General features: G+C 43.0%; 1 protein-coding gene across 1 annotated transcript in view; it reads right to left on the reverse strand.

The window, feature by feature from the left end:
* Positions 1–15,637, reverse strand: part of LOC132846622 (pro-neuregulin-3, membrane-bound isoform) — a 270,076-nt gene extending 254,439 nt beyond the window's left edge. Inside the window, exon 1 of the mRNA XM_060871314.1 lies at positions 14,118–15,637. Coding sequence (XP_060727297.1) covers positions 14,118–14,742 — 625 coding nt within the window. The 5' untranslated portion in view covers positions 14,743–15,637. The remainder of the gene's footprint in view (positions 1–14,117) is intronic.
* Positions 15,638–23,105: the final 7,468 nt, after the last annotated feature.

Here is a 23,105-nt window from a genome sequence, read left to right on the forward strand (position 1 = left end):
ATGTTTGCTGAGAGAGTATAATGGATTCATTAATCCCGAATGAGTGTTTGGTTTCAACACAGTCGAACGCTAATGATCCCGCTATTGTCTATTCGGCTGCCTTTTACCATCTTGCTTTGCCCCCTCTTTACATACACAATCACACAATCTGCTTTTCTGTTCGTGATTCTACTGTATCCTTCATGGGATTCCCGTAAAAGTGTCAATTCACAACACACACACAGACACATAGAATTGTTATATATCACACATTTACTTTTAACAAGCTTGTCATTCACCCAGTTGATTACAGAACACACTGAATGTCACACCTGATGAACGATTATGCAAATGAGCCGTCATTTCGGCTCGGTGCATATTCATGAGGCCTCGTCTCATTTATCTAATTGCAAAGGTCAGGAGGCGGAGTCAGCGCTCATGCGAATCAAAACCTAAACACAAACACGCACACGGGAACAAGCCGATTGGATAAAAAGCATTGCTTTCTGACACTGTGGCCAGTTGTGTGTGTGTGTGTGTGTGTGTGTGAGTGTGTGAGTGCAGCAGCTGCGTAAACACACACTCGAAGCACATTTGATTCTGTCAGCATTAAGGCCCGAGTCTGCTTATTCCTCCATTTCCTGCAGCGGGCCTGATATCGTGTTTCAAACCATTACCAGCAAAGCTTGGCCACAGGGAGAGATCTGCCATCCTCTACATCCACCCATCATTGTGTGGCCTTCCACAAACACACACACACACACACACAAAGCCTGCTGCAGAGGCAAGGCCATTTCAGTTGCACAGTCACGATGAAAGAGGTGCATCCTACCGCCTGAGAGTTCATCCCTCCCTTCTTCTCTTCCTCCCTCACTCTTTCTCTCTCTCTCTCTCTCTCTGTCCATTACTGTCCTCCTCAGCCAGACAGGTTAATTCCACTTCACTAAGGACAAACGGCCGGTGTCCGTGCCGCTGATTATAGCCATACCCAAGCTCGGTCATTGTCACTCCACTCGACTGCAGGAAGCTTGACAACGTCGCTTCTTTACCAGAGCACACAATCACACACCGTGTAGCAACAGAGATGCTTTTCTCCCAGACGTTCCAATAATAGCCCTATTTAAGTTGAACCACTTACAGCACCCACCTACCGTTCTGCCACGTGGTGCAGACGTGACCGAGACAGCTTCAACCGAACAGAATAAAGGTCAAGATTGCAAGTGCACAATCTCCTTACCTCCAAACACGTGACCCGATAACACATTCGCACACCTCGGCGTCTGCCCACACGTACGTCCGCAAACGTTTTAAACTTGTTCGGCTAATTTTCAGTGTCATCGCGATGCGTTATGCGCTAAGATTCACGAATCATCCGTGTTAACAGGTTAACATTAACAGGTTAACGAGACGACTACACAAAATATTCCCTTTTCTATAACGACGGCTTCTTCTGTAACAGTTAATGTCAGCCATGTTTTACAGCAACTGATGCAAAAAAAAAAAAAAGTCACTTAATTCTCATTCAAGGCACTTTTTTTTTTTGCTAAGATTTATGACACGTTGCAGTGCACATGCATGCACACCTGTACACATGTTTATAAAATGGGTTTTTGCACCTGTCCACACATGTATGCGCATCACACACACACCCACACACCTGTTCAAATGCAACCCTTAAAGCTTCATTACTCATTTTACAACCGAGTAGAGATATAAATCATACCTAACTCACTGCTGATGCACTTTATTCCCTCATTTAAAGCCACACACACTCTCACACACACACACACGCTCACACCCTCCTGTTGCAATGAACCAGTAACTGGCAGTGCACTTTCCAGATCGTACATCACCCTCCCTCACGACTCCCTTCTGAATTTCCTGAACTTGGTTAAGGGCTCGGTGTGAGCTGGTAGTCGGGAGTCGGCATGCCTCCGTCTCGGCACAGGTTAATGGGTGTGTGAAAGCGCCGATGTGAGGGGTCTCGCCACACTAATGAGGGTGAGAGGACTTCCAGTGACCCGTACGCGGTGGCGCGCCGGGTTTCACGCCGGCTTCATCTCCAGGCAGATCTCGCCTCCGTCTCTCACGCGCCCTTAACCTTACCACTCTCCTCAGGTCAAATTGAGGTGAAGTACAAAGTGCTAAAAGAGAACTCGGAGAATAAAAGTTGGAACTTTGCAAGAAAAAAAAAGGTGATTTCTGTTCCCTGAGGACCTCTGACGCTTACCTGCGTGCAGACGAGAGGAGGCGGCCCAAATTTAGAAGAAAACCTGGATCTTTCGAGCGTGAGATAAAAGTCAAGATGGATGAGAAGCACTTGACATATTAAAGGAAAAACTCAGAGGAAGTGACTGTTATAATCGATCCTAACCTCTGCATATCATTCTTTTTTAATCTGTTTATAACAACATTCAATAATAACCATCTTAGTTATTATCTAAACGAGTTAGTCCTTTTTGTTACTGATTGGTTCCTGAACTTTCTTTAAATAAAGAAACAGCTTTTTCCTGTGTTACAAATCACCAACACTGGAGACTCCTTCCCTGAATACTAAATTTTTTTCGTTGTTGAACAAAAACAGAGTTTATTATCTAACTTTTATCCATCACATATTACTACATGCCTATTAAATGAACCTGTGATTTGCTTTGCTTCCTGAGATGGTGTTACCATCGACCAATCAGATTTAAGAACTCGACATTGCTGGAGTTGAAAAGATATAAAGAAGGCGTAAAAAAAAAAAATGCGAGGACAACAGAGCGAGAGACTGGCGCAACAGAAACGAAGGCTAGGAGGCCAGACGCTGTAAGAGGTGGATCACAACGTTGCTGTTTAGCCTGTGGCTTCGTTTCATAAGTGGCTTGTAGCTTGGCAGTGAGAGCCGTATCTCCAGCGGTGAAGATGTTGCTCATCTCTACCCGTCTCACTGACATCCGCCATCCGAACTCGATGTGCTGGACTTCTGCCATTTGTCTTCATAAATAAAAGATCTCTCTCTCTCTCTCTCTCTCTCTCTCTCTTTCATTTTTGTTTCTTTTTTTTTCTGAAGTCTCTCAGCCCTCCCCTGCTGTCACTAAGATAAGGATGAGACCCAGAGATGTTGCTGTTCCATCAGCACAAGAGCCCATTTTCCTTTTAGCTTCTGCATCCATCCAGGAGAGAAGGATATCGATCGTGCTGCTAGTGATACGCCAAGACACTCCATAGGGAGGAAAAAAAAAGGACGTGTTCCTCTATGACTCTGTTCCTCGACTTGCTGAAAAGAACGCAATGGATGGATTTTTATCGCTGTGCAATTTGCATGGCAACGTTTGGTGAAGACGTCACTATGCACCGTTTGGTAGAAGCTAATCGATCTAAAAAAAAAAAAAAAAAAAAACATTCCAGGAAATTTGAACACAACCTTACTGACATGATCGTTCAATATTTCAATAGATCAGCTCCTGCTTAGGCGTCTTTGGATAGTTAAGGTTAAGAAGGTTAAGCAAAGAGCTTAACCTTCTTAACCTTAACTATCCAAAGACGCCTTCTTTATTTCAAAAGTGTGCATTGGTTCTTTACTGTATAGTCATCTGATTCTTATCGTTATTCATCTTATTCTTTTTCAAAGACAAACTCCATCGAGATGTGGATCAGGACCTGACAGTCAGAGATGGAAATGAACTCGAGTTCGCAACGATTCGCCCTCCAGCTTCCACCACTCGCCTGCTCGCGCTCCGTCAGTGTCAGATTTGAGGAAGTATCCTTCCTCATGATCTACTTACTTCTTAGAGTCTAGGGCGCAGTTTATTTCTGTCACTGTGGCATCTACGTTAGGTTTAACGCAACAACGCGTTAGCATCAGGTTCATTCATTCATCTTCTACCGCTTATCCGAATTACCTCGGGTCACGGGGAGCCTGTGCCTACTCAGGCATCATCGGGCATCAAGGCAGGATACACCCTGGACGGAGTGCCAACCCATCGCAGGACACACACACTCTCATTCACTCACGCAATCACACACTACGGACAATTTTCCAGAGATGCCAATCAACCTACCATGCATGTCTTTGGACCGGGGGAGGAAACCGAAGTACCCGGAGGAAACCCCCGAGGCACGTGGAGAACATGCAAACTCCACACACACAAGGCGGAGGCGGGAATCGAACCCCCAACCCTGGAGGTGTGAGGCGAACGTGCTAACCACTAAGCCACCATGCCCCCTAGCATCAGGTTGCTTTTCCAAATATCTTTTCGATTGTGGATAGAAATGTAAAGCGGCCGTGGGTTCGGCTTCGGATTCCGCTTTTCACTTCCGCAGCGGAACACGCGAGCGCGTGGTGATGATCCGTTCAAGATATCAGTGTATGATATTAAAAAAAAATACAATACTATTCATCCTTAAAGTGGAATAATATTGAATCAGGTCGCCATCATTCATGCGTGAAAATTTTGCCAAGAAGTTGAGGCGAAAACACGAATGCTAATCCAATCTAAATGACAGTGTTGGATGTATAATTAAAGCTGCGGGCCCGTGGAAGCGGAGGATCCTGCACTGTAATTTTAGATTAAAGCACTGAATTACGGGTGAACGAGTGAGCCGGAGTATTGTGATGGAGTAAGCTGGGTTGCAAAAAGCAGGATTGCAAAAAATAAAAAAATAAAAAAATTAAAAAAATGACGCAGGAGAAAAGATAACGACTCGTGATTCTCTCGCTTCTTCTCCTCTTCGCTCTCATCAGGAGGGGTTTCGGCATGAAACCGTGAGATGTTTGCAACCGTGGGTTGATGATGGAGAACGACAACAGATAAATATTGTATAGTGGTGTTCAGTCATTAGTGTCGCACGTCTAGAAGCTTTTAAAACGTGTTACTTGAATTTAAGCTTCGATTAGCTGACTGAGCCAAACCAAAATGAAGCAGAGTCAAATAAACGAACCAAATAGAATCAGTATCGAATAAATGAACCAAAAGGAATCGGAATCGAAAAAATTAAAGGAACCGAACAGTATCAAAATATTTAAATGAACCAAACTGAAGTGGAGTCAGTTTAAACAAACCAAATAGAGCCAGAATCAATTAAATGAACCAAATAAGATCAGAATATTTAAACAAACCAAACAGAATCAATGAAATGAACCATTATTTGTAGATTTAGTTCGAGACGTGTCATGTGACATCCGCGTAACAGGAAAAAAGATTCTCGTGCTTACAACTTGGACAATTTGTGTAGTTTTCTGCACAAAAAAACCCCTCCGAGTGGCATCGTAAACTTTGTTGCAGCAAAAGTCTAGCCTGTTTGGCCGCCACGATCACGAACGACATCCTATACAGAATCAGAAATTATTTAATGTGTTTCACGTTGGATTGCAAACTGAAAACGGGGAAATGGAAAGCCCAGCAGGTGCAACCTGAACCCAGATGGCTGGATGTGAAAAGTGACAGCTCACATGCTGACAGGCTCTCAATCCCACCTCTCAGCAGGAACTCCACACACGCTCATCACATATACACACCGACCAGCCTGCTGAGAGCAGCGAGCTACACCATCCATCAGCCTCGCTCAGAGGTCAGCGTCAGTGTGTGTGTGTGTGTAGGTGCGTCCACCCGCTTTTAATCTGCCATCTGAGCCGTGAGGCCGTTTGTGCACATCCTCAGGTTCAGCATTCCTGTGACGGATTTGCTGTGGCGACGAGAAAAATAACCGTCGTGTTCAGAAATCATAATAATCCGGCGCACGTTGGTGTCGACTGTTTTAAAAAGTTTGACGGACTAAAAATTCTGTCGCGAAGCACAGAAATCACAGCGCGAAGCAGCTGAACGCTCGATTCTGATTGGTCGGAATTTTCTAGAAAGGTCTCATTAATAATTATTGATGTGGTGATGATTTTTCATCAAGTGATGTTTATTTGTTTGCTTGTTTATTATTTATAGAAGGAGTCTCTGGGTTCAACCGCTTTGCAACAGTCGGAGGAGGAAATTCCGCCAAAGCCAGAATCTTTACCAGAGCCCCGTTTTGTACACGATACACAGATTCACTGCTAAGGGAGTTGTTGGAGACGCAGCCCACTTTGCTTTCAGCGTGATTTTAAGAGCTAAGGAGCAAGCACAGGTAATTCAGATGACGTCCACTGGTACGGTTCGTTTACTTTCGCGCGTGCGGATTGTTTGGCTATTCCCCAAAGCGGAGCAGTTTCCGAAACGCAATCTAATCTCAAAAGCTGTCAGAGTCAAGTGTTTTTTTAGAGAAGTGGATGACGTTCGACAAGGCGACTCTTCTGCTGCTAAAGAGCAACGCAAACGCCCGTAAACACACTCGAGCGAGAAATAGGAAACAAACACTACTGCTTATGTCCTCATCCGGAACGAGTAAGAGCGTCTGCATGTGGAACTTGCGGCATCATCGCCACACATTGTGAAACGCTCTGTTAGTTTAACCGCCGCCGCTGTTAGCGACCGAGTACGGGGATGGACCATATGTCCCTTTTAAAGCCACATAAATTGAAAGAAATTGAAAGGGATGAAAGGAAGTGCAGCATATAGCCTGGGTTTGTGCCACAGAGGTGAGGAGAGGAGGAGAAAGGGAGGAGAAGCAGAGCGGTGCAGCACCTCCACCTGACGAGCGCTAGGAAAATCGCTACTCGTGCCTAATCAGAGTGTTGGTTAAATCTGATTCGCTGAATAGCAGCAGTCCAGAATCATTACCTCACCCTCAGAGAGCTGCTCACCTTCAGAGCTTTAGATAGCGCTATAACACACTAACTCCAGATTAATTTGTTGCGGCTGTGTGGAATTTCGTTGAACCAACGAGCGCAAGCAAACAAATTTGATTTCTGGTCAAGGTTAATTACGGCAGCACAAAGCGGCTAATCGTCGGTTATTGTTTGGATATCTGGAGAGACGAAAAGTTAAGATCACCCAAAACATCAAATATTTTGCCTGCTGTGGGGTGTTTTCATTAGTTGTCAGGTGCTGTTGCTTGCAGTGGGGTGTTTATTTGCTTGGAGTGTTTTTCACTTGCTCTGATTTTTTTTCACTTATGGGTCGTTTTTTGCTTGCTTTGGGGAGTTCTTTGAGCACTTTAGGGTGTTTAAGGGCAATTTTTCACTTGCTCTGGAGCATCTTTTTTACATTTACAGCATTTAGCAGACTTACATTTTTATCTCATTTTTATACAACTGAGCAATTGAGGGTTAAGGGCCTTGCTCAGGGGCCCACCAGGCGGACGTAGGAATCGAACTCACAACCTTCTGATTGGTAGCCTAACACCTTAACCACTAGGCTACCACATTCCTTCAGGATTTTTTCACACTTCCTGTGGGGTGTTTTTTTTTTTTTTTTGCTTGCTGTGAGGTGTTTATTCATTCAAGAAAAAACACCACCACACCCACTAATAAATATGAATCTGAATACATCTGACACTAATCAGGAGACGTGAGGCCGACGACCAACGACAGAACGAGTCTGGAGACGAAACAAAACATAACATGAACACCTAAACAAACTCTCTCTGTCTTCCTGGTGGTACTGTTGCTCTCAATCGGACAAAAGATTAACACTTTGTTGCCGATTCAGGGAGGTCTCCGATTGGCCGAGCTTCAGCAGAAGGCCCAGGGAAGTGTTTACATCATAAATTGCCTGGAGCACCACAAAATAAACCAGTCCTGATGTTTGTTAGTGTTCGGATGTGTAACAGCTTGGAACTGACTTGTCAAGAGGATACGGAAACTGGCAAAGAAACTGTTTCATTTTCTGGATTAACGTTTGACATGTCCAGGAAGTTTGGAATCCGATCTAATCTGATGCTAATCCAAAAGCAAAAGATTTGTAAGGATTTGGTGACACCCCCCATTGCCTTCCCTTGTCTCTCACACATTTTATTTACAGTACACGCGAGGTGTAACGTGCACCAGGACCTGAGGCGGGATGTGACGCTTGGTTGAATTCGGGTAAATAGGACGTCATAAGCAAGCGAGAGTGCGGTACTGAAAGCGAACAATGGACGAAATCTCAATTATAAAGCGGCGTCTACGATGATGATGGTCTCCGTTATGATTGATCTCGACGCCCGATCGCTGGAACCAGAAACGAATCCTGGGCTAATGAAGACGAAGCTCAGTCCGCTTCTGGTCGCCTTGAGGCGTGACAAATAAATTGCTCGTTGTTTTATTTTAAACAGCACATGCATCTTCTGTCGTGGCGTCTTAAACAGCCGTTAATTCAGGCACCCGAGAAGCGCTTTTGTTCCTTCGCAAACACAATCAGGAGTGTTTCATTTATCAAAATTGCTCTTAAGATGCAAGAACATCGTGTTTTGAACTCGAATAAGCAGAAGAAAGTAGAAAGGCTCTCCTGGAATATTATTACAGCCAGTGTTTCTGCCATATTATGACTCATGAACTCAAAAACTGTGACTCAAGAGAGATATTAAAAGGCAACTAATAACTGGACACGACAATAAGCTTTCACAATCAGGCTGACTCGTTGAAACGAGTATATAAGAAAGGCGTTTGGTTACAGAGGGTAAAATGAGGTTGAAAAAAGTCTCAGTATGAAAATTTCAATAAAGCGCAGCAGTTCAAACATCCCCGGAGCTCATCCTGAGCACTTTAAGCGCTCTCTCGCACACAAATCTTCATTAATTTAAGTCGAATTCTTTATCAAAGCGACTCTGACCAGAGGAAACGGGACCGGCGTTAAGCCACTTTGTAACCTTTCATCGTTTCCAACTTTGAGGAGCTTTGGGAAAAACCTCGACGGGATTCTTGAGCAGAAACCTGTTTTCCAAGTGGCCCAGGATGTTTTATCGCTCGTTCTTTGTTTCATCTTTCCTCCCTTCCTCCTCCTCCTCCTCCTCTTCCTCCTCCAGATAATTCGTCAGCGCCTGCCTTCGTCAATTATTCAAGTCATCCTCTACATATTGAATATGTTTCTCTTTCTCATCATTAATATTTTAGGGGCCGCTTCCCTCGCCGGGACGTCTCATAAGGATAAATCAAGGTGACATTAAGTTTTATTGAGACGCTCTTGTCGTGAAAACGTGCTCTAACGGAGCCGGAGTTGGGTTCTTTGAGTTGGGTTTTCTTTAGCCACTGCTAAAAGGAACAAGGAGGGGAACATGGTGGGACAAACAAGTCGCCGCTTTCAGACAAACGGAAAAGATGGAAAAGATTGCAGAGGATAATTAACTAATCATGGCTAAAAAAAAATAAAACAGGCTAAGGCATGGTTAATGGGTAACGGTCAGTAGCTGACATTGATCAACCTGTAAGAAAGAGCATCTCGTCAAGCTTTCGGTATGCAATGAGTGAAAGAAAGATAAATAATAAATAAATAAATAAATAAATAAAAATCGATGGCCATTAACACAGCACTCATCTCGGAAAAGAAAAAGACGATTCAGTCGCACTTCTCCGGGTTGATATGGCGACCGGATTCGATTCTATTGCTGATGGTATGGGATACTGTAAGTGCTCTGATCAATGGAGTTCAGATGGAGTCCTTTCTGACTGACGCGGATCCAGACGAGGCAGATCATGGCTTGTCAGATCAGCGCTTCTATGCCTTCCTCCTTTGCCAATTACGAAGTCTCTCGTGACTTTAAGGAGGAGGTGTAGAGGGCAGTTCCGCCCCTTTCCCTGCTGTATAGTTACTACATGCATCAGCATCGCTATTTACATCACGCCGCTCTCTGAGCTGATTGGTCTGATTGGACAACAGCTGCATTTTCTGACTGTAGTTCTCAACTCTCTCTAGAACCTCCGTTGTCACTGCTTGGTCTCGGTCAAAGCTCAAGCGGTAATTACGTTTTATGCCACAGGAAAGTCATCAGGCTGGAGGGCTTTGCCGTTTTTCCGCAACAAGCTAGAATTGCTTTTGGTGTATTAACCTCTAGAGAAAGAGATGAAAAGGAATACAGCACATCTGGGCATGCTGTTATAGGCAAACTAACTGACGCACATTCGTCTATGTGCTGTATGTACAGTACATCCCCAGCTTCTTAGACAGCAGCTACTGTAGTCTAGCACCAATATAGCGCTAGCGAAAGAGGAACAGCTGCAACTGTACTGTCATGGTTCATGGGTCATTAATAAACAGCTGCACACATTATGCATTAGCTCAAAAACACAAACACAGAGCACACTTAAGTTCATTGATCCACCCATATCATTTTCCCATATGATTGTGGTTGTGTTTCTTCCAAGGAGGTAAATAAAGACTACAAAATAAGCATATGGATCAAGGAAAGCATTTTCGAAGAAAAAAGGCGAGCGGCCCGGTCATGACCTTAGGTCTCGTTTGCTTATAAAATGCAAATTATATACTGAGCTAGCGGGTGTGGGCGTTTACCAACTGGAGCTCCTGCATTAATCAGGGAGTGCAAGATGGAGGTCTAGCTTATCCTCATGGAGCCCTGTGGGGCAGGTAATATCACAGTGGCGACTTGCACCGCGGACACGCTACAGTATCTGTAAATACCTCTGACCTCAGCTATAGACTCACCAAGAACTAAAGGTGCAAACGATGCATTTGATTCGGTTGACTCCTTATAATCCGTGTACTAGCAGTTTATACAGTGTGGGTGGGGACATGATCCTAAAACTAAAGATTATTTCGTAGCTGTAGTTCATATTAATAAATGATTAGGACATTTAATAATAAATGAGTATGGACATTAACGGTTGATGCATAACCCGAGAGCTTCGTTGCTGAAAGACGTAAGTAACATGATATAATAATGCAGAATTTTTAAAATAATCAAGGAAAAATAAATACCTTTAAATATTGAAGGGATAAGGATGAAATTTGTATATACACACACACACACATACACACATACAGTACTGTGCAAAAGTTTTAGGCAGGTGTGAAAAAATGCTGTAAACAAAGAATGCTTTCATAAATATAAATAATGAATGTTTATTTCTGTCAATTTACAAAATTCAAAGTGAGCAAACAAAAGAAAAATCTAAATCAAATCAATATTTGGTGTTACTACCTTTTGCCTTCAAACCAGCATGAAGTGATGGCACGGCGCCCACAGAGCCCTGATCTCAACATCATCGAGTGTGTCCCGGATTACATGAAGAGACAGAAAGATGTAAGAAAGCCGACATCCACAGAAGATCTGCGGTTAGTTCTCCAAGATGTTTGGAACCACCTCCCAGCCGAGTTCCTTCAAAAACTGTGTGCAAGTGTACCTTTCCCTAATCTTTCTTTTCATAGGATCAGAGGTTAGCCAGATTTTTCCTCGCCTAAAAGGACCTGGGTCTAAGGATCTGAGTCTATTTATCAGTGCTTCTGCCAATTCAGGTCAAATTTGGAAGACATGTACAATATATATGACTTTCAGGTAGCCTACCAATTTGGATGTACATGTCTGAAAAGGGGGGGCACGGTGGCTTAGTGGTTAGCACGTTCGCCTCACACCTCCAGGGTTGGGGGTTCGATTCCCGCCTCCACCTTGTGTGTGTGGAGTTTGCATGTTCTCCCCGTGCCTCGGGGGTTTCCTCCGAGTACTCGGGTTTCCTCATCCGGTCCAAAGACATGCATGGTAGGTTGATTGGCATCTCTGGAAAAATTGTCCATAGTGTGTGAGTGCGTGAGTGAATGAGAGTGTGTGTGTGTGCCCTGCGATGGGTTGGCACTCCGTCCAGGGTGTATCCTGCCTTGATGCCCGATGACGCCTGAGATAGGCACAGGCTTCCCGTGACCCGAGGTAGTTCGGATAAGCGGTAGAAGATGAATGAATGAATGAATGTCTGAAAAGGGGATGCTGCATCTATAAACCCACTTGTCCGATAAAGCCGTTCGGTCAGGTTTGGATCGCTATGGCCAGTTAAGCGGCATAGCGGATATACCTTGAGGATATACCTTGTCAAAACAAAGGCATATTGAAATTGCATAAATGATTACTCCATTTGATGTCGACATGTTTGTGAAGTAGGCTTCTTCGTTTTTTAGCTGCGATACTAAAGTAAACGTGGCAGTATATTAAATTTCTTATTGGACCGCTGCATTTTTTTGCCCTATCTCAGGAGTGATGGCAAATTAATCTGGATCAAGCACAGGCAGACTAAAGTAATCTCACAGAGTGCCAGTGAATCACACTCAGCCAGAATGAGATACTCAGATCAAAAATTCAAGACTAAGCACCAAAGGAGATCCTTTTAGCTGCATCAGGAGAGCGATAACATCCAAGAGTAAGGTCTCTGTGTTGTTATAATTCAGCGTTCGCGTCCCACGGTCTTGGGTTAACTATATGCAAAGATGTTAAATGAGATGATTGATGTCAAACCCCTCTACAGCACAAGCTGGTGATCCAGATAAATACATGCGATATATGACAAGTGAGGTAGGTGACTGGGTTTTAAGGTATTGTTAGCTCTGTGCCTGGAAGATTTACTGTAATCCAAATTCTGTAAGAAACCTAACTAGGTATTTGACATAATCCTTTAAAATGAGATTATTTACATGATTGAACAACGTTGGATGGCAGTTCTTGCCAGCTTCTCCAGATGCTCTTACATTATAAAATGTCAGGCTGTGATTTTGTTGTCATAAGAGGAGAAACAATGCATTTGAGTGGATGCACGTTTGGATGGTTCGCAGACGTCTCGGAAGATCAACAGAAATTGTGCAACGGAAACGCGTATGACAAGACTTTAAGGTATTCCCCCAATTTTAATGAATGTATTATTGGCCTGATTAAGTCAATTATTACAAAAGCATGACTGCTATCGGTCAGTTTCAGCAGGAACATGACACAAACGTCATCTTTCATCACAAAACCTGGGCTTTAATTTCATTTACTCATTACTAATATTTCAATATCGATCTACGAATGCTAGCAGGAACCCGGCCAGTGGAGGAGGTACAGTACTTGTTATGAGTGCTTGGACCCCTCAAATCGCGTATGAAATCAGTCGGTTAGCACAAAATATTCACAAGAGAGAGCGAATGCAATATGGCATCTGGCTGATATAGATCAGAATGTACGTTGTCTAAATAAACAGACACCAAGATTACTGTTCAAACAGGACCACATGTTTAGTCACCAAAGATTTTCTCAAACGCAAACTGTGCAATTGAAACACTTCGAGAGGCCACAGACCATTCAAAAGAACTGTAGCATGACTGTCTGTACTGTATGTGAATATAATTATACACGTATAAAAATATGGATAGAAAAAAGAAGAGATGTAAAGAGTCTGAAACACTGTTGTTACAACCCAAGTGTTGAAACATATACTGTATAATGTCTTCATCAGGATCCACTTTATACTGTAGCTTAATCACAACTGGCTTCTGGCTGATTCGTTTTTAAAACTCTCTACTGTAATGAGTAAGCAAAGCAGAAATGAACCCAGTGTTCACAGTCTAGGGAGAGAGAGAGGGAGAGGGAGAGAGAAAGGGAGGGAAGGAGGCTTATATGTTCTCACTTATTATATTGTACAAGTTAACCTACATCTGTAGCAATATACTGTATATCCGCACATCAGTTGCTTGAATGTCTTAAGTAAAATTCTTATTCTGTTTCTTACATCCTTACACGTTTAACTGAAAGCAGATTATGTTAGAGAAAGATAAGGCAGTTTTTCTCTAGTGCCTTGAAGAAGGTAAAAAATAAAGGTTTTTATAACAGAAGGAATAAAGTAAGAGAACAGTGGCAGCTCAGTGGGTAAGGCTCGAGGCTGTTGACCTCTATGGCACAAGTTAAAATCCCAGCAGCACAAGGCCTTCAAAGTTGGGCCCTTGAACAAGGCCCTCCCTTTCTGCTCCAGCAATGCCAAAACATAGCTGACATGCTCTGTGACCTCAATGTCCTAACAGGCAGGGATTTCACTTTAAAAACACACACATACTGTACACACACACCTTTTTTCCAGCATGTTTTAGCAACAAAATTTGGACCATACCCCGTATGAAAATAATAAGTACACAAAAGTTGTTATGCTTCTACACATAACTACTGGTAAAAATAGTATGAAATGAATCGATTGGAACTCACCATTCCATGAGGCGGTCAAATAAAAATGAGACTCTTAATGAGATAAAGCAGCCCATAAAAATTCACAACACATCTTAATACTGAGACAAGAAACCCAACTAAGCCCAGAGCAGCAGGAAACACTGACAGATGACAGGACTCACGTGTCTTGCGGCTGACGTGGGTCCGAGCTGGAGTGTTTGCCGGCCTCTCTGTGGTTGAGTGCTCACGGGTTGAGTCATTGAGGACGGTTGGTTTGGATGAAGATGGCGTGGAGGTGGATGTCCGGCCTGTGAAGGCAGTTGTTGTGGTGGTCTTCTGCGTCACTTGGCTGCCAGAGGAACCTCCATCCCTAGGGTTGGCATTAGGAGGTGCTGCTGTTCGAGTTTTGCCCCTCACTGCTGTGGTAATAGTAGAGATGGTTGAGGATACAGTGGTGGTTGTGGTGGTGGGGGAAGTGGTGCTATCTTGGCCCTTGGGTAGAGCGCTTGGCTTGGATAAGAATATTGGATCCTGTCCAATACCCTTAGCATCCACCAGGTCTGTGGGTACATAGTCCTGCACAGATCCCACAACAATCCATTTGAGCAGCATGAGGCTAAGGCCGAGACCTACAAAGCCAATCAGGAGGGGAACTACACACAGCCAAGTCTGCTGTCTCGGCCAAAAGGCGCACCTAAAAGCTCCAGCACGCTCTCCACCTTGACGTCCCCCAGAAGCCCCACCGACCTCTGGTTCCTCCAGGATCACCACCCCTGAGGTGGTCACAGCTCCAGAAGTGTCGCTCATCCTGCCCCGGGCTTAGAGAGGGTTAACCCCAGGGTCGGGCACTCAGCAGGCACAGGAGGATCACAGAAGCATGGCTCATGGTGTTGAACATCAGATGAAAAAAGAATCAAGAAATCCCAGCAGAACACTCACTCAGATGCAAATACTCACCGACAACAAACATCCATCACTTCTTAAAGCACAGACACTCAATGCCGCAAATGCAAATCACACACACACTCAAGCTCACGCACACGCACACACAGATGCACAGTAGAATTCCAGAGGTCGAAAAACCAGGGCTGGCAGAATCCAACGTGGGACGATCCTTTTAGTCCTGTTCCAGAAGCAGGAGATGGAGAAGAGTAGATGGACTTGGAAAGGACTCTGGTTCCAAGGACAAATGGAATAGGCAGAGAAAAAAGGGGAGACGCCGGACGGAGGGGTGGAGCGAGATGGGAGGAATGCAGAGAGCGGATGCGTCTGCGAAGAGGTGCTCGGCAGAGCTCGGTGCAGCAGCACACTCTTGTGTTACCACTCCTCAAATCCTGTCTTTTAGGTTAGGCATCTGACCTGTCAGAAACAATCCTATAATTTTACGGTTCCTTAGATGATTTTCAGAGAAGTAACCGGTTTCCAGGAGGGCTCAGTTTTTTTCTGTCATTTCTCCCAGCTTGGTCACTGTCTAATTCAGTGACTCCTGTTAAGCTCCCGTTATCACTCGCTGACTCAGCTTTGCATATCCCATAGAGTCAGACCATCCGACAAGCAGCCGAGATTCATAGCACCCCCTCCCAGGGCTAACCTCCTACAGATACCATCTGTATGAAAAGGAAGAGTAAACCAAATCTTTTCCTCAAGGCTGAAGCAAACGGACAAATTCGGCAGCTACAGAACAAGCAGGTGAAGTCCGCAAAGCCAGCAAAGGTCAGCGTTTAGTGTGCGATCAAATCCACAGGGAGGATAAATCCGTTCTCCTGCTTGAGCAGCATCCGAGCCATGTCCCACTGCTGTTCATGCAGCACAGAGTGAACGAGTGTGCGCTCAGTCCTCCGCTACATTCCGCCACTGAGAAAACGAGGGAGAGAAAGAGAGAGAGAGAGAGAGAGAGAGAGAGAGAGGGAGGGAGGGAGAACGCAGCGTGAGGGAGCAAGAGAAGCAGGAAGGGGGAAGGGAGGGTGCTAGAGACAGACGGTAAAGAGAGAAATGAGGAGAGAGAGAGAGGGAGGAAAGGAATAAAAAAAAAAAATCCCTGAGCTCAGGTCTTCCTCATGTTCTCTTTATCCGATACTGCCATCCAGTCTGAATGCAGGGCTTCTTAATTATTTGTTTGTTTGTACCTCGCTGTCCCAGGACTGAGACAGTGTCATCGCAAAGGGATGTGAGAGAGAGAGAGAGAGAGAGAGAGAGAGAGAGAAAGCGAGAGCACGAGAGAGAGGCAGAGGAGGATCTGAGAGAGAGAGAGAGAGAGAGAGAGAGAGAGAGGCAGAGGCAGGACTACACCTGCTCCTCCCAGCCAGAGAGAGAGAAGATTGATGGAGAATACACAGAAGGGAACAGTGAGAAACGAAGATAAGGAGCAAACAGAGAGAGAGAGTGAGAGAGAGAGAGAGAGAGAGAGAGAGACAGATCCATGCTAGTGCTGTGCAGTATTAAGTGACCGAAGAGATTGCTGCGTGCTGTAAACAGCCTGATTCTGAGCCTCTCCCTTGTCAGACCTGTCACTCACTAACTCAACCCCTCCCATCACTCTGATATGAAGAGGATGAGGGATTCACAAGGGAATTTAAACAAGCAGAACAGGAAGATCACTAAGCAATTACTGACTATAGCTCATCTGTTGCTAGGTATAGCTTGCACCATCTATTTGCTTCTGTTTACCGATCAGAACAAGGACAAGCTTCATTCTTGAACAGTTTCTGTTAGAATCTCATTCCCAATCTGCTTACCATCAACATCCCTTCAACACAGATGACAGCAAAGAAGCAGCAGCCTTCATTTGTACATAGTGTTTTCTTCACATACACCAGGAAGTTGTGGACAGAGCATAAAGTGGGTCAGCCTTGCTCGAGAACTCTGAAGCTTTGCAGTGCTGGGGCTTGAACCTCTGACCTTCTGAACAACCATGTAAAGTCATAGCTGTTACAGTAAGTCACCACTACCACCTTCCTAAAGAAACATAGTACTTACAAATACCAAATAGTACTGGTTTTCTTTCCTCTGGTTCACTCTTGTGCCTTTCCAGATATAGATGGGCTCCCTTTAGAGTCTGGCTCCTCTTTCGGTTTTTCGGTCACCTGGATAAAAAAAAAAACGTGTCACCTTGCTGCTATATAATCGATCCAGTTCATCGCAAATTCATCCACTCGTTCCTCCATTTATATTTAAGCGTGTATCAGTTAATTATTTAAAACACAGCTGTTAAGTGCTACAGCTATGCTTGAAAAATGGTCTGGAACAGCAAACAAATTAATGCACCAAGCACTTGAGTTCATGGCATAACGCTGCTACAGACACGGACTGCTACAGACACGGACACGGACGAGCAATGACCATAAGTCCAGTCAGTGACTAACAACATTGACCCTAAAATCTTTGACAGTAAATGATTGTGTCTTACAATACATACGGAGTAATAATTTAATTACTAGTTCATGTAAACTTGTCTCAGAGATCCTCTGCATTATAAAAGTCCAGTCCTAGCTTCATGGATTTTTCAGACGGACACAAACCGACGGCATCCATTGATATTATAAAGTCGTATTTCACACCTGAATGCTAATAACATAAAAAAAAAAAAAAAAAATCTATTAATAGGTTAGTATCTTCTCTATCTTCTTCATTTTGACCTTCGCTACAAATGATGCTTTCATCCAAAGTAATAAATCACGGACAGGTATTTGTCTTTGAACTAAGAATTTAGCCAGTTTTATAATCATCATCCAGAAGCAAATCCAGCTGCAAATGATTGTTAATGAGTTGACGCTTATACGTTAACATTTCTATAGCAACCTACGTGACGACTGGTACGACAGACCCTCGGTAAAAACAGACTAAAAAGTGTTTGTGGATATGTGACCTATTATGGAAGGAGTCTCCGGTATCAGGGCTTTGTTAACAGCTGGAACATCTGGAAATAAGAAATCGAAATACCTGCAATATTGCTCGAATTTCTCGCAAGCTTTACATTCTACAATTTTAGTACAATAAGAAAAAACCTTGTATTGCATTCTTGATTTGTACGTCAGTATGAACGGCGTTTTGAGAATAAACAATAATATTTTAGCTAATAATGATTTATTTAAAAATAAAAAATAAAAAACATTCACTACAGATGTTACCTCCAAATGTTCTGAATTTTGGATATTTTTTTAAATAGATGAAAATACAGATGTTACCCGCGTTTTTCAGGGAGACGGTTATTTACTCACCGTGTTATTTTATTCCAACGCCATTTTCATTCATTCATTCATCTTCTACCGCTTATCCGAACTACCTCGGGTCACGGGGAACCTGTGCCTATCTCAGGCGTCATTGGGCATCAAGGCAGGATACACCCTGGACGGAGTGCCAACCTATCGCAGAGCACACACACACACACTCTCATTCACTCACGCAATCACACACTACGGACAATTTTCCAGAGATGCCAATCAACCTACCATGCATGTCTTTGGACCGGGGGAGGAAACCGGAGTACCCGGAGGAAACCCCCGAGGCACGGGGAGAACATGCAAACTCCACACACACAAGGTGGAGGCGGGAATCGAACCCCCAACCCTGGAGGTGTGAGGTGAACGTGCTAACCACTAAGCCACCGTGCCCCCAATGCCATTTTATATTATGCTATTTTTATTGGATGTTTGGGGTCAATGGAAATCTCCTCACGGCTCAAAGCTGATTGCCTCCTGAACTGTTGCGTTAAGCTGCATTAAGTTTAGTTGTGTTTTAGCTTAGAATTAAAACAAAAACATTACTATAAGCACTTTAACATACGTCCTGTGTGCACTTGCAGAGTTTATAATAAATGAGCTTATTGTCAGGATGTTATTTGGTCTGTCACGGCAGTAAAATAAGTAAATGTTGCATCACTGAAGCCACAATTACATTTGATCTTTTGGACTGAAGCAGCTAATGGAAATATCTCGGACATGATAGATGACATTTTAGCCCGCCGAGAGCACGCATGACTGGAGGTGTGAATTTGTATCGAACCTAATAGCCGTCATTAATGACCGACAGAGTGGTGTGTGTTTGTACCTGCCTGATTTACGGCTCATCAAACTGTCAGCTCGCATCAGCTGTGTGATGAGACGGGCTCTGCTGTGGGCTTGGCTCCGCTCACGTGAACCACCACGTGTTTTCGTGTTTTCAGCCTCTGCTTTTCTTAAAGTTGCCCTTCCACACAAAACCATTTTTACTTGGATTTTTTGATATGTGTTAGGTCCATATGTGTTTGTGTTGTGTCGTGAATTTGAAAACGCACTGTTACCTCCCCGGTCAGTTCTAGCCACTTAAAAGAAATAAGGGGAGAAATCAGGTCAGTTGGAAAAGCTGCTCAGTGTGATGTAGTAATGATCGAGCACATTACTATTCATGAGCTCTCCCACTTGAGACCGCGCCCCCAGAATTCGTGTAGCTCAGTGAGTTTCCTATACAGCAAGGATGGCTGAACGTCAACGGGCTTGTGAAGAAGCCATTCTGCCGCAATTCAAGGTGATTGTAAACAAAGTTCCTCTAGCCTAGGCTACTTATTGTGCTGGGTGAATGAATAGTCATGCTCTCATATCCTAGCGGTTAGCCAATCGGAGCCAAGCAGCATAGCTCATTTGAATATTCATGAGAACTGGCGCAAATCGAGCTGAGTCCTCCTGCAGGCTTTCTATACCACACTAGAATGGCTTGAAACAAGGTCACCAGGGCATTTTTTCCACAATAAAATGTTAGAGTCCATGGTAAACTTCAGACAAATTTCTCAAAAGTAATGAAATACGTGTGGCAGGGCACCTTTAAAGTAACTGTGTGCTGCATCAAGTGCTATTTTTTTCCATATACAAACTACAATCGTAGAGAAGCTCTCATCCTCTTGTCTAAACACGATCGTTGAATTCTGCCACGATGACAGACATCCGGAAATAAATGAACACAAAGTCGATATTCAGTTAGAATCGTCAAAGGCAAAATTATTTTTTTTTATTTATTTCGAGAGCAGGCGCAATAATAAAAATGGTACTATTTCTTTAGTAAGAAATAACTTGTTTTTTAATCAATACGAATTCTCTGCAAATTCTTTTCTTAACTTTAAATAAAAACAAAAAACAAAACTCAGCTTCTGAATACATATGATTTGACCAAATATGTAATAAGGGTGTGAATAAATAAGAAATCAATCAATCAATAAATAGGATGGTTGTGGATCAAAGAAATTGGATTAGAATATTGGCACCCTTCCCACCTTCTGAACAAATGATTCCAGAAACTCTGAATACCAGCAACGTTTTCCCCCATATAAATATCCATATAAATTTTAAGCTTTGAATCTAAACACAGCCTTAAAAACGTATCAGAGTTCACACTTTATTTCAATTCAATTTCTGTCCAATTTCTGACTATATAATACAAAGCACTCAAATTAATATGCTCTGTAAATATTTACTCATATTGGTGAACTATCGGTCCGTCCTTGTTCAAAACCAGCGGTGGTGTGTTTAGGAGAACGAATCCTGTGTCTGAGGTGATATGAGGAGGCTGACACTCGTCTGCTCTGGAAAACAGGATTGAAAACTTGCCTACAGCAAAGAAACACAACTAGCGGTCACCTCTGGAAAAGGTCACGCAGAGTCATTAGCCAAAATCATTTTGACTCCTTGGGCTTAACACACTCTCACTCTCTCTCTCTCTCTGAGAAATATGAGAAATGTGAATCAAGACAAGGGGGCACGGTGGCTTTGTGGTTAGCACGTTCACCTCACACCTGCAGGGTGGGTGTTCGATTCCCGCCTCCGCCTTGTGTGTGTGGAGTTTGCATGTTCTCCCCGTGCCTCGGGGGTTTCCTCCGGGTACTCCGGTTTCCTCCCCCGGTCCAAAGACATGCATGGTAGGTTGATTGGCATCTCTGGAAAATTGTCCGTAGTGTGTGATTGCGTGAGTGAATGAGAGTGTGTGTGTGCCCTTTGATGGGTTGGCACTCCGTCCAGGGTGTATCCTGCCTTGATGCCCGATGACGCCTGAGATAGGCACAGGCTCCCCGTGACCCGAGGTAGTTCAGATAAGCGGTAGAAAATGAATGAATGAATGAATGAATCAAGACGATCCGACTTATTATATTTGTAAAATTTAATAAAATATGTATTTGTTCAAAGCTATATTATCATTTCTTCCTCAACAAACCAACACCAAAGCAAAGTAGACAAAGACAAATATCAGAGAGATGAAAAAAATCCCTTCAGATCCACTGAATGATCAACGCGATCCACAGACAACGAGGATTACAGAGTCGGGATTAAAGACGTCGTATATCAAGTCATCACTTGCTCCGAAAATCCGTAAAGATGTTCAGTGGGCGTGGCAATCAAACCGGTAAGCAGGGATACGGTGTGCAATAGGAGTTTACTGAGAGTCATGAAGTCTCCGAGTCATGTAGGCATGAAAAAAAGACTCGTTCTGAATAAGTTAGAAGCGATTTTAACAGAAGGCGTCATGGTTTGTGCTACAGCGGAAATGAGAGAGTTTTATCGGTGATTTATACGTCAGAGCTGGTTGATGTCGGTCTGTCGGTCCACAGCTTATTTCTTCACTCCTTTTTGAGTAAACATTCTGCTGAGGTTTATGTTTTTATGCCAGGAAGATGCTTAAATTCCTCTTCTTTAGATTTGAACATTGAACATCTGGACAATTTTGACCGTCATCATTAATCTTGAAATGTTTCCAAAATCACAGTTAAATTTCTCTCTCTCTAAAATACCCATTTCTTTCTCTCCATCTGTCTCTTTTTTTTCACTTTCTAAAAGTACCCATCTCTCCGTCTCTCCCTCTCTCCAAAACCTCTATTTCTTTCTCTCTCTCTAAAATACATCTCTCTCTCTCTCTCTCTCTCTCTCTCTGTAAAACATTTTTCACTCACTTTCTCTAAATTCCTCTCTCTTAATTAATTAATTAATTGATTAGTGATGAGTCGATTAATGGTGTTGAATGCTTTTGAAAATGGACAGAATGTTTTTTACTTCACTGAAAAAAGGGGTTGGGTTTGTAAAAGATGATTCTAGGTGGAAAAACAAAAAAGTTGCCTTTCAAATGAATTTCTATAAAAATTTCTTTTTAAAAACAACAAAACCCAAAACTCACTCTCTCTCTTTCATTTATTTATTTATTTATTTGTTTATTTATTCTATGTTTTCTGAGACCTTAAAAGCCACAAGTCTCTCTCTGAGACCTCTGAGACATAAGGAAGGAATATACAAGGAAAGAAAAGATATTACAACTTCAAGTGGGTGTCGATTTCACACCAATCCAAGAGAACAAATGAGGTCGGGTCAGAGATGACAGATTTCCCGGTAAAGATGAGGAAAATGAGAACAATCTGCCAGCGGCTTTAAAAGGTCATGTGCTGAAGCCTTGTGACATCGAAGCTAACAAAAAACGGCAAACAAGGAGAAGAGACGGTTCGAGGGAGGAAGAACGTTTGAGTGGCAGGTGTGAGTCACGATAGTGAGGGTACGGGGTCATTTAGAGGAAGAAAAGGATTATGGGGATGGAGAGAATTCTAAATAATGACGAGTAGCAAAAGTAACAAACAGAATGTGTGTGTGTGTGTAGTGAATAAAATGACCTCACATGCATTAGTGAAGCCTGTACTGTTTACACACACACACACACACACACACACACACTCTTTAGCTCAGGAACATGGACAGTTAAAGAGGAGAATAGTTAAGTGGTGTAGAAGAGAGTAAAAAGGTCACATCCTCATCATGCATTCTGCAATCCACAGACAAAAGACTGAGGAGACGGTGGTCAGCTTCCACACACACACACACACACACACACACACACACACACACACACAAACAGAGCACTCTGTGAATGTTTGACAAAAAGCTGAGCTTTTCAGTGTGTGTAAAGATTGAACATGTAAACAAGAAAAAAAAAACTATATATGAATGTATTTATTTATTTAATTGTTGATCCTAAATATAACACTTTTATAATTAAAAAAAAATCAATTTAAAATTAATTAATTAATTTAAAATGACAGTAAAAAAAAAAAGATAAATCAATAAATAAAAGGCAAAAAAAAGCCTGCACTTTATTGTTTATTTATTTAATTGTACAACACATTCATTCAGTAATAATTAAAATAAATATATATATTATATTATAATATG

Source organism: Tachysurus vachellii, chromosome 6 (genome assembly GCF_030014155.1).
Source record: "Tachysurus vachellii isolate PV-2020 chromosome 6, HZAU_Pvac_v1, whole genome shotgun sequence".
In the NCBI taxonomy this organism is placed as follows: domain Eukaryota; kingdom Metazoa; phylum Chordata; class Actinopteri; order Siluriformes; family Bagridae; genus Tachysurus; species Tachysurus vachellii.